Source organism: Labrus mixtus, chromosome 20 (assembly GCF_963584025.1).
Source record: "Labrus mixtus chromosome 20, fLabMix1.1, whole genome shotgun sequence".
Lineage (NCBI taxonomy): Eukaryota > Metazoa > Chordata > Actinopteri > Labriformes > Labridae > Labrus > Labrus mixtus.
In genome coordinates this window covers 2,812,949-2,825,290 of record NC_083631.1, presented here as the reverse complement: position 1 = coordinate 2,825,290, position 12,342 = coordinate 2,812,949, and the positions used below count along the sequence as shown (strand labels likewise).

The 12,342-nt window shown below is 41.1% G+C and overlaps 1 protein-coding gene across 1 annotated transcript in view; it reads right to left on the bottom strand.

Annotated features, from left to right (window-relative positions):
- The window catches only part of gcgra (glucagon receptor a), a 45,150-nt gene that overhangs the window by 3,184 nt on the left and 29,624 nt on the right, over positions 1-12,342 (bottom strand). Inside the window, exons 2-12 of the mRNA XM_061026388.1 lie at positions 8,662-8,801; positions 8,082-8,181; positions 6,647-6,754; positions 6,451-6,545; positions 6,187-6,281; positions 5,227-5,416; positions 3,641-3,800; positions 3,386-3,446; positions 2,712-2,781; positions 1,316-1,404; positions 1,070-1,214 (exon numbers count right to left, since the gene is read on the bottom strand). Coding sequence (XP_060882371.1) covers positions 1,070-1,214; positions 1,316-1,404; positions 2,712-2,781; positions 3,386-3,446; positions 3,641-3,800; positions 5,227-5,416; positions 6,187-6,281; positions 6,451-6,545; positions 6,647-6,754; positions 8,082-8,181; positions 8,662-8,715 — 1,167 coding nt within the window. The 5' untranslated portion in view covers positions 8,716-8,801. The remainder of the gene's footprint in view (positions 1-1,069; positions 1,215-1,315; positions 1,405-2,711; positions 2,782-3,385; positions 3,447-3,640; positions 3,801-5,226; positions 5,417-6,186; positions 6,282-6,450; positions 6,546-6,646; positions 6,755-8,081; positions 8,182-8,661; positions 8,802-12,342) is intronic.

Here is a 12,342-nt window from a genome sequence, read left to right as displayed (position 1 = left end):
ATTATCCGTGTTCCCGTAGCTTAAAGGTCGTTGTCATTATGCCACAGTGTGACACTGCCAGTTAGCAGCTCAGTGTGTTTATTACCGTGAATCTAATTGACACTCATATTAGTAAAGCACTCTTTTTTTCTCTGCAAAAGTGAAAGTAAAAGAGGATTGGACACTGTTAAGCAGATCATTCACTCAAAATAAATCACCAATTTGAAACGAAACTTAGACAAGGTAACAAATAGATGTAAGCTTCAGCTGCATGACGCAACTTCAACAATTATCTCGATGAGAAATCTGACAACAAAGACAGTTTTGAATGTTCATACTGAATGTTTTTTCCTGCAGTTCTAACATACTAAGCTGACAGAAAAGGGCAAACGTGAGTCAACGGCCAAAATGACATAAAGAAGAACATGCAGCATATTGGGAAGATGCAAAATCAAAAGCACATTCAAAAGAACAAATGTCACATCTGAGAAGGACTGCAAAAGGGAAAAAAAGGTTCAAAAAGCTGTTGTAACTGCATTAACATCAGACACGCTGCAAATAAACAAACGGTGATGATTCACGGGTGTACAGTGACAAGGCACTGAATACTTTGTTTGATGTGAAAGTAGCATAGTTTGACAACAGAAAGTAACATAGAGTAATCTCAAGAAGAGATGTAAAGCTTAGTCCAGTCTGGACTCTGGAGACCTGGGTTTAAAGAGCTGAGTGTGAGTTATGTCGGGGAAGCCCTGGGATCTCTGGATCTGCAATGCTATCTGAGCCCCGTTTCTAACCCAACCCTCTGTACTCAGAGCCTGAAGCCGGGCAGAGTCAGCTCATCGTAACGCTTACTGCCTGACAAACTGAGGTCTGTAGCTGGATGAAGCCAAACTTAACAGTATTTAATTTAGCATGCTTATCTGTCTGGTGCTGGCTGTGAGCATGCATGATGGTTGATGGTTAGAACTCAAGCTAGCATGGGCTCCCATGCTAGCTTGAGTTCTAACCATCCATTAGGAGTTTTTTCATTTTGCATTTTCATTAAAAAGCAACAAAGGCCTTTTTTAAAGTTCATTTTCCAGACTCTGACCTGGAAGGAGGAGAAGAAGAGGTCAATGAAGAGTTTGGTGAGACGTAGACCAATGGTTGCCTTGGTGGACTCATCCGTCACAAAGATGAAGACCACCTGATGGATACCCAGCAGAGGGATCAGGGTTAGAGTCGACTTAGCCAGCCTGAGATCCAGAGAGAGAAGACAGAGAGAGAAAAAACACTCTGGATTAAATTGAGCGCTGAATGTAATAAAGTAAAAAACTACTCTGAGGTTTGAACTCACCGAAATTTGTAATCTGTGTATCTCATTTGATGTGCTCGAAGTTTTGACACAAGAATTTTGATGATATGGATAAAGATAAGGAAGTTAATCTGTGAAAGAAAGAGACACTGTTGTAAGGGTCAGTCAAGTCAAAATTATTTTTCTCACTCATTAAAAGTGACATGTAATTAGGCCAATATTTGGGACATTTGCAAGGAAATTGTAGAAGTCCTCATCAATTCTGCAAACAATTAGCTGTCTTTATTAATAGAATAAATAACAAATCACATCTTTCTTTGTGAGTTGAGGGAAGTGACCCTTTGACCCTTTTTTATACATATATAAAATAAAATATTTTATTCACAAGAGGTGCATTTTTCAGGATACGCATTCACAGCTGCTGGCATTTGAGAAACAGTGGGTGTTTGCCTGATGAAAATCTCTTATGATGTGACATTTTGTCTACAAGTTACCAGTCAGTTAAATGTGTCACACATTTGTGCAAACATTTATTAGCCAGTCATTTTGTGAACTTTCAGAAAGAGGAGTTTAAAACAATTTAAGCATTGTAAACACACCTCATTTAAAAACTCTGAATACACGCACTACAATTTGAACGTGTGTGACAATGTGTTTGACTGTGAAGGCAAAAACAAGTCTTCTTGCACGTGCAGTCAGACAAACACACAAAGGCATGTAGTGTTTATTTACGAGTTCAGTTTTCTGCTCTGCTGTGCAGCCTGAATATGGTGGGATCGGGATAAAGAAGGAAACATGGAAATGGGAACCAGCAGGCCCGTCCCTGCAACGACTCAAAGACAGGAATTCCTGTGAGATACAGGCCACTTAGCAGCACGATTAATGCATGGAAAATGCCGGGATGTCTGTTACTGGCCTGACACTAGGGCCATGACGAATTACACTTAATGACTGGCCCTTTCTGCGCCCACCCACAATAAAAGAACTGGTCAAAGCATGCATAGGGGTGGCTCAACTGTTTTGTGTGTAACACTGAAGAAAAATAAACGTATTGCTTTTATATATAAACCTTTGATTGTCAAGATATCCGCTTCATGTAAAGCCTGGAGCACAGAGAGCCTTTTATACGTCATGAATAAATGAGCTGTGTTTAATATTTTATGATTAATGAATGTGGAAGATTTTCTTGGAGAAAAATTGGAGGACATTTTTCAGATACAGAAAATCATGACAATAACAGGAGGGTATAACTAGAGTTACTGCTGTGCATTTGCAAGTTTCAGCCAAACAGTATATATGCGATTTAACTGCAACCTATTTCTGCATCCAAAGATAACGCATTCACAAGAATGGGAACCCAAAAAACATCAAGCCTCTTGCCTTATCTGTAAAAATCAACAGAGCGGCAATGAAGTGAGATGGAGGAAAGGGAAATTACCACAACTGCCAGTAGTATTGGGGAACGGATGATCCACCAATAGTTCATGTTTATATTTTGCTCCCAGCACCTGAGAAAGAGAAGCAATTTTGTAAAATCAAATCAAATAAACACCTCACATGCTTTTAAACTCACTGTGTAAAGCATAGTGTTCGAGTGTTTTACAATTTCTGCAAAGAAAGAAAACTTTCCTCTCCCTGGAGAGACTGACGGCCAAACTGAACCTCCAAAGCCATGACCCACAAAAAACTTAACATAACACCATCTGTGGGTGGTTTTGAGAGTCTGGTCTCTAAAATTCCTCCCCCTCCCTAACTTGCTGATTTAGTGTATTTCTGATTTAGAGACTGCATGATCACGTGTGGCTGTTGAGACTTTAACTGAACATTTAAAGGGGCTACACACAGCTGGTGTTCTAGCATTGGTTTCTGTGGGTCCTGTAAATTGTAACAATGCAGCCAGCTCTTTGTTTAGTAATGATGTGTTAAACTGACCATGAGCTGCTGTGTAACAACATCCACACACTTTGGAAAAAGACAGTCAGACAACTTTAATTTTTACTAAATGGAAGTGCTGTTCTGAGTATGGAAACCAAAATACATGAGCTAAAATGTAATGTGTTTGTCAGAGGCAACATGAACAGTCAAGAGAGTGAGTGTGCTGTGGAAACTTACTCTTGATTTTCATAAAGGTATTTGACTACAACCCAGGGCACAAGGAATATTAACGGGGCGCCTGTGAAGAAACAAGATCTGTCTAAATGCAAAACAGTCATATTGTACACCAGTGTAATAGCCTTCTTTTTTTTTTTACTCAGACATAATTTCCTTTATGGCAAACGTATCATACAGCACATAATAACCTTACATCACAACACTTGTACACATGCACAGATACACACTCGCAGACACCCAAACAGGCCAGCTCACCCCATCCGATGCACAGGTAGATTTTGAAGTAGTTCCTCTCTGTAAACACGGTGATGACCAGGAGGTTGTGGAGGTAGATGCCTTCCACCAGCAGCCAGTAACTGTTGGCCATGATGCTGTACTGCATCATCACCACGGCAATGCGACAGCTGATCGTCGTCTGCAAGACAGCAGTTACATTTTATTTCATTTATTTTTTGCAGATGGTTAAATTGTCAAGCTGTCTGATGTCAAAGATTAATTAGATATGATTGATCAGGGTAGCAGTAGATGGGAGCTCCTGATTCAGTCTTTGTGTCTGTAGCCATGAGAGAGTACAACAGCAGCAGCAACTTAAACCCCATTCTCAGCCAGCTGTGACCCCAAACACAAACAGAAGCCCTCTTCACATCAAGCCATGTGGTTGACCCTCACCCCTGTCAGATGATTCACCACTACAGTGACATCTGTGGCTAGCGTTACCCTTTCACAGTTGTATAATGATTTACTTTGCAAAAAGCATTTCTGCCTAACTGAACCTTTACACAGATCCCTTCAATAGATGTATATTTCTGGGAAATGTCATGTAGCATGAAAGACCTTATAAATAGACCTTCTATGATTGTGCACATTAATAATATATGAACAAAAAGGCAACATCAGTAAACAATGTTTTACAGTCTCAAAATTCATCTGGATAGAAAAAAGGTTAAATGTAACATATCAGCTTTAAACATGTAAATCTCTCCAAAGGAAAACATGTGACATTCTCTTGCATACTAATGACTTATTTCATAATTGATAACAAAACAAGTAAAACATAGATTATTTAGGCCAGTTTAATGCAGTTTAAGATGCACAGTGGTGCAGTGGTTAGCGCTGTTGCCTCACAGCGAGAAGGTTCCTGGTTCCCCGTCTGACAGGAGCCTCTCTGTGTGGAGTTTGCATGTTCTCCCCAGTGCATACGTGGGTTATCTCAAGGTACTCCGGCTTCCTCCGAAAAAGTCCAAAGACATGCTTGTTAGATTAATTGGTGACTCTAAATTGCTCATAGGTGTGAATGTGAGTGTGGCTGGTTGTCTGTCTCTATGTCAGCCCTGTGATTTACTGGTGACCATTCCATGGTGTACCCCGCCTCTCCAGCTCCCAGCGACCATGAACAGAAAGGCAGTATAGATAATGAAAGGATGGAATGTAATTTAATGACACTTTTTTTTACATTTCTGACCTCACATTTGTTACATTTCTGAAATATCTGTGTGCAGTTTTTGTCTGTTAAAGTGTAAACTGTTTGGTATGAGCTGCTGTTAATATTATGAATAACCCTGAATATTGACTTAATTCATTAATTAAATATGAATAATCACAGAATAACTTCTCTCAGCACCCCAAACCATGACTAACTTCTTCTGACACCTTGAGAAATCTGTAATTTTTTTCAAGGTAACAGAGATTTTAATATGAATCCACCATCAATATAACATGCAGAATAACTTAAGACCAGCACCACAGATCATTAAAATAGGGCCCTGATGATTTGAGTGCATTCATTTCAAGACCACTGTAAAACACCACCCGTCACTGCTTCTTGTTAGAGCATGACTGACCTCATTGTTGAACAGCAGCTCCACTGGGGGCATAGACGCCTGGGGGAATCCCGGCTCCTGGTCTCTGCTGAGGTCATGCGATGTGATGTTGGCCTCCAACAGAGCATCTTTGATGAGGATAGACAGAGCTCGCAGGATGAAGGAGGCAAACAGATTCATGTGGATGTTGTTCCTCATGCAATGCAGCTTCCTGATGAATCAGAAGCAACAACAGTGACTGTGATCATTCAACGATAAACCGCAAGTACAAGAAAGCTTTCTGTTCAAGGCAATTGTTTAAGATTTTTTTGGGGGGAAAACGTTGATACATTTCATACCTTAAATTAGTAGCGTAGATTAACACCTATCTGAATCCTATTATTGTGTGTTCATTATGAAGCTAAAGCCAATAGCTGGTTAGCTCAGCTTACCACAAAAAATATAGGGAACAGAGAGACCCCCTGACTCTGACCAGGAGCAGCATCATCAGCAGACCAATTCAAATGTTCTTTGATCAATTTTCAGAAATGTCAAAATGTCAAAGGAATAATTAACAGGGCTGGATTATGTTCTGGTCTATTTCATGGCTGGCAACAGTTACCAGGCAACTAGTAGAGGGTAAAGGAAGTAACTGGTTAGTGGAATTCACCACCTTGATAGAAGAAATAGACCATGAGTGTTGCTTGAAGGTTTGTTAGCCTTTGATAGAGCTAGCTTTGTTCCATCTTTGCGCTAAAATGAGTTAAGCTAACCGGTCGTTCTCTGTAGCTCTACAAAAACACTTCCACTTTTGAGAAAGGTATCAACCCCTTTCTTTCCATCTTTTAACAAATGCGCTTTTTTGTACCAACTTTGTAAATACCCTCTCACATTAACAATCCTTTCCTTGCTGTGCGTGATACAGAATGTTAACGTTGAGCTCGAGTTGTTGTGTTTTGGTAAATTTAGCTTTGAAATGATTCAACTGAAAATCATCTTTACCTGAAGAATATGAGAATGCCAAGGGCCAACACCAAAGCCACCAGTGATAAGGAGTAGCCCACTGTGTACATGATCCGGATATGGCCATAGTACTGCTGCAATGGCAAACACAAACACATGGACCTCTGAGTTGTTTCCTTTATTTTAGTCAGTCATTACTCTCCTCAATGTGTGCTTTTAAGACAAAACATTGGTGTTTTCAATGTAGTTTTATCGACTTGTCTGATGTCTAACAAAAGGAAGGAAACGTGAGCTATGCCTTACCAGACTTGGATCATTGGAGTCACACTCGCTTGTATTCTTCGTAGTAACCCACTGGCTGTCTTCATCACACTCCTGATACACCCTGCCGTGCTTAACTACACAAACACACATTGGTAATCACAGACAGCTGTCTTTCTCTGCGGGCTATTTAAACTGTATTTACTCGAATGCACAGACTGCATCTAGTAACTATTACCTTTATTGTGCCACGGCAGATACCACGGACATGACACACTGACGGTCGTGTTGGGGAGTCCATCAGGCCAACACGCATAGTTGTCAAAAGTCCTGTTGCACACAAGGCCTGGAGATATACAGCATGAAATATGGGTAAGATTTTCCCACATAAACGCCCACATTATATGTCTACATCTATGGCCTGGAGTGGTATAAGTCATGGACTACAGTAACATGACTTTGAAGTGATGGCTGCGGGAAGGTCATTTTGTCATCTGTTCACATCACAGCCTTTCATCTTGACTTCAGAGTAAAGTCTGACATAGATGACCTTCTGCTCATGCCAAACATTTCTTCTCAACGACAGAGGATGTAAGCAACGCTGTTTTTAGTATTTGTACTGTAAAGGTGGAAGTCCGACGTATAAATAGGTCAGTCCCATCACGTCTACACCTGCTAATCCACTGGTACATTCAGAAAAGGGTGTATGAGTGCTGCAAAGTAGTGTGATTTGTTTGGGGGTGGGAAGCAGCTTTTATGAAGTTAGAGCATCAGAGTTCTTCGACGGTAATTCAAACGCAGGCAGACTATAATGCAACTGAAGTGCCACATGCGCCGTGTAGTTAAACACTCTGTCAGTGGAGCAAACCGGAGCCAATTTTCTTTCTCAGTGTGAGCAAAAGCAGAGTGTGTGGGGAAGCAAATAGAAGAACACCGGGGAGCTGTAAACCTGGGGATTATACAGTGGTTGGAGCAGGGAGTGGAAATTGCTGCCCAACATACTCTGGTGACAGTGCTTTATTACATCTCTTAGAGCAGTTGTTCCTATCCTTTTTTCCTTGGGGGCCCCCCTTATTGTATCAAAAAAGAAAAGCCGAGCCCCCCAAGGGCCCACTAAGGGGGATGGGGGGGTGATACATTGATGTCAGAAATTGACATCAATTGAATTGTTTTCATTGATAAATGTTTTTACTTTGCATATAAACTTAACATTATTTTCTTGTATCATCCCAACAAAGTAGTCCAGCACATACTTTTTCTGAACAAAAGACCTTTTAACACGCTCTCCAGTAAGTGTGTCACCGTGCTTTTGAAAACCTCAGAGCAGACAAAACTTTGTGCCCCTGCTGAGATCTTTGTGGGGGCCCTCACCCTGGCTCTGGAACTCATGTTACAAAACATTTTATTGGTTTTACTGCATGCAACATAACGGATTTTGTTCATTCTCTCTTTCTTAGCAGCTTTTTTTTTTGTGGCTAGAATCAGTCAGCTGTTGTCTCTTACAAACCCAATGCCTATATCCAACACAGAATCAACTGGATGTATAAATGGTAACAAAGGAATCCGTATAAACTATGTTGTGTCTATGGCTTATATCCACTACCCAAGTGTCCAAAAAAATCAGATAGTACAGACTTAAACATTGAAAATATGTATCATAACTTGCGGCTCACCGGTGGTTGGTGATGGGTCTCGGCTGTTGTTGCGATCACACTCCTCCATGTACAGCGTCCAACTCTCCTTTAGCTTATCCAGAGTAGCAGTTGGAGACACCTAAAGAAACGGTGGAACAATTAAGAATAATATGCAACAAAAAAAAGTGTACTGTACACAAACTACTAAGACAACTTTGGCTGCCTTAACAGAATTGGCCCATTGTGTTTTTCTCTTAAACGCATCTTTACACCAGCTGTAAACATCCTGTCCCACAGATAAGGATGTTATCCATCATTATTATATTATTTCACAGTCTTGTGTGTTGACTGTAAGAGGGAGTTTCATACTTTCTACTGTTAAGACAATGTAACACCTATGTCATTAAAAAAAGGGACACACTGTCTGGCTTGTTTCAGTTAGCAGAGCTAACGAGATAACACCCACCCCCGCACTGTAAAGGTCAGAGGGGAGTTTAATGGCTTGCATGGTAGCTGTTTGCCTCTTGGAAAAGGTTTGCATGTAAGTATGTACAAGTGCTCATTGTGTGATTTTGTGTGTTTGTGTGTGCGTGTGTGCGTGTGTGCTCTCTGGACCCACCTGGATGCTGCAGGAGAAAATAAGCATTGCCAAAAGGAAGAACAGCCGTGACATCCCTTATTCCTGCTTGGAGCGAATACTGCAGGACAGGGAAGGGTTTTCACCTCATACGGGGGGCTTATCTACACTCGCCACACTGCCTGGATGACACAGAGACACACAATCGATCAAAGCTCATTGCAAACACTACTCGCTACCTTGGCTCAACTTGGCTGTGCAAAACAAAAGGGATCAAAACAGGAAAAAGGCTGGGTTATACCTATCACACTACAATCGCTCAAAGATTTAAAGGCATGTAGGAGACGTACAAGTAAATATAAAGAAGATTTCAGTGTTTCTTGACTCCTAAATAGACTGAGGGAAGGACATCCATTGTGAGAATAAACAGTCACCATCTCTCTTCTAGCAAAAAAAGACACTGTTAGCTGAATGATGCAATGGTATCCAAAACTAGACTAGAACATCAAACACAGGACCAAAAAACATCCAGGAAAAGCTGTTTAGTGCCATCTGTGATACACCTGCAGCTCGGTACGGCTGTACTCACTCGGTGAGTCACAATTGGCTGCTGACCTTCTTCTTAAGTCAGTGTCCGTTTGTGCCGGAGGTTACTCACCTGTATACCGATGGTCGCCACAAATTTCCCCCCGGAGGGATGAGGACGAAGCCGGAGAACGGAACGAAATCTGAAACGTTTCTGCAAAAAACACCTTGACCATGGAAACATTTTTGGCTAAAACGTTTCAAATTCCATTCTGTTCTAGTCTCGTGGCGGGGAAGGAGTCATGTGCTCATGTTGATGTGCGTTGACTTTCTTTCTTGTTTCAGAGATAAGAGGACAATGTGTCATGACTGAAGAATGGTGTTAAATGTATGTGCTCAATAATCCATCCCCCCCCCCTCTAAAATGAAAGAGGTCTTCAGTCTGCATTAACTGGACATGTCAACAAAGTTAGGGTTGAACAAGCAGCCATTAGTCACAACCTAAAGATCCGCCCTATATATAATGAAGCCGACTTCCAGATAATATCTAAAGCCATATTTTCTAAATGGCCTGTGCAGTGTAATGACCACAGGATGCAGTGAGCATTAGCTATAGTACAGACTGACTGATTGCCCCGGGCGCCTCAGGGATCAAAGCTCCTCTTGTCTGGTCTGACATCAGGTCAGGACTGGTTCAGCTGAGATCACAGCGCTGACTGTTTCCCTAACACCATCAGACATATTGAAGCCACAAATCTGTTATTGTTTATAGAAACATTTGCAGCTTTAAACAAAGAAGCAAAGATCCCTGGTATGTCTTTCTTAGACCCTGGCTTTGATTCAAATCCGTCACAGTCTAATAGTACATTGAAAGCACATGTTCTCCATGTAAATCTGACGCTATAGACTAAAGGGATGAACCAAAATAGCAGTTAAACTATGTCAGTCACACCTGACTGGAAATTGAAAGCTCTGCAGTACCGAACATCTGTGCTCAATATGACTAATATGTGTATGTTCTTACCAAAGAAAGTAACCAGGCTTATTTCTGTGGGCGCATGATGTGTAAGCATGTGTCCGGTGGTAGAGAGGCTGACATACATGTGGGTGAGCACATGCCTTTTCTTACAGCATTTGTGACAGTTTTGCAAGGGTTTCCCTCCTCTCTCCCTTTCCCACGAACACGTCAAGAGAACCTGCACCTCTTTCTGCAACTATGCACATTAAACGTGCAATGATTAACCAGGCTGAGTGGTCAGTGTAGTCCTCTAGGTGAGATTATGAAAGAGAGAGAGATAGAGAGAGAGAGAGAGAGTGAAAGAGAGGCTATACCCAGGTTAGAGAGCACAGGGCCCATGGCTCTAGCCCATGGCTTCATTTTTAAGTACAAATATTCAATACAGTAAGTTTTATTTACTTGTTGAGTTGTCAGGTGAGTCCTCCTTACACCAAGAAAGTGCAGAATTTCATAAATAGTTGAGACATTGTAGTGTAAAATGGAGATTGAAACAGAATGTGATGATTTGCAAAACTGAAAAATGTAATTATTTTTGGAAAATTTCCTATTTGGAATTTGATGCCAACAGCAGGTTTTTAAAGAAGTTGGGACAGTGGCTTCTTCATAAGACTAGAATAGTTGTGAAATGTTTAAAAAAAAGGCAGACAACAGGTTAGTAACAAGTTTGGTTTTAAAAAGAGCATCCCTGGGGCGCTGGATAGCCGAGCAGTTATGTTGCGCGTCTCATGTACTGTGGTCATCGTCGCATGCAGGCGTGCGTTCAAATCTGACCTCGGCCCTTTTCTGCATGTCATTCCCACTCTCTCCTCCCAACATTCCCTTCCTCTTGTCAGCTGTCCTATCCAAAGAGCATCCCAGACAGGCATCCAGCTTGTTATTAGTGCAGCATTCTAAAGCCAGCATCTGTGATGTTATGGGGGGCATTTGTGCACGTGGCATACACATTTTTAAAGGCAGCATTAATGCTAAACCACACAGGATTTGGAGCACCATATGCTGCCAAATGGAAGACTCGTTTTTCAGGGAAGGCCTCACTTATTTCAGCAGGACAAAGCCAAACCACATTCTGCTTGGATGGGTCCGTATTAAAAGTGTCAAGGTGCTTAATTGGCCTTCCTTCATTGTAAAGGGTTTGGGGCATTATGAAGTGTAAATTATGACAAATGAGACCATAATGTGCTTAAATCCTACGTTAAGCAAGAATGGAAAACCATTCAACTTTAAAAATATGAGGAATTGGTCTCCTCAGTTCCCAAATGTAAACACTATGTTGTTAAAGAAGAGGTGATGAAACAGAATGGTAAACGTGACTCTTGTCTAAACTTTAGTGAAACGTGTTGATGGGTATATCCTTTTCTAAAAACAAAGTTTCAACTTTTTATATGTTGTCTTCTTGCTATTTTCTTTTAAATATGGGGTTTCATTGTTTCAGAAATCATCACATTCTGTTTTTACATTTAGATTTTGCACAGCATCCCAACTTTTGTGAAAACACGGTTGGAGCCAACAAAACTGGGTGTTTTAATCTGATTGAAATACGCATGAAATAATGTGACAAACTGTTCATGCCAAACTGACTGACTGTCCCTTACCTTCCTCGTCTAGGTAATGAACACCTTCCTTCTTTTACCCTTTTTACATTTTACCAATTAACCTCAGTGTCACATCGCAAACCTGGCAGCTTTGTGCTCTGACTCATATTATGAGATATGCTGTAACATCACAAAATGTCCCAAAGCTTAATACAACATTTCCCTAAATGAGCATTCAGTACTGCTCATAAAAAAAAGATGTAGAGGGTTTTTAAAGATTAATCCTGAAGACATTCATCTGTGCATCACTTGTGTTTTTTTGATGCACATTTGTCACATCCAATGTGTCTGCTTGGATGCTGTGGATGCAGGGCGATGGGAATCACCATCAGCCACATAGTGGGAGCTGGAGTGGAACTAATAGCCTTGAAGGTGTGATGCTAATTAGGCTTGTAAACTCTGCTGTTATCATATGCTGCTTAAGCTACAGCCAGATCCAGACCAAATCAGAGTCTGCTGGAACGTGTTGTTTAGCCCCGCTAGCTCTCAGTTCCTGGAAAAAAAACTCAAGCTTTTATCGCTACTGTTGCTCATCAGATTTAAGCGCTGAAGCCACTGCTGAGAGTCAAACAGTCAGAGGCAGAGAGA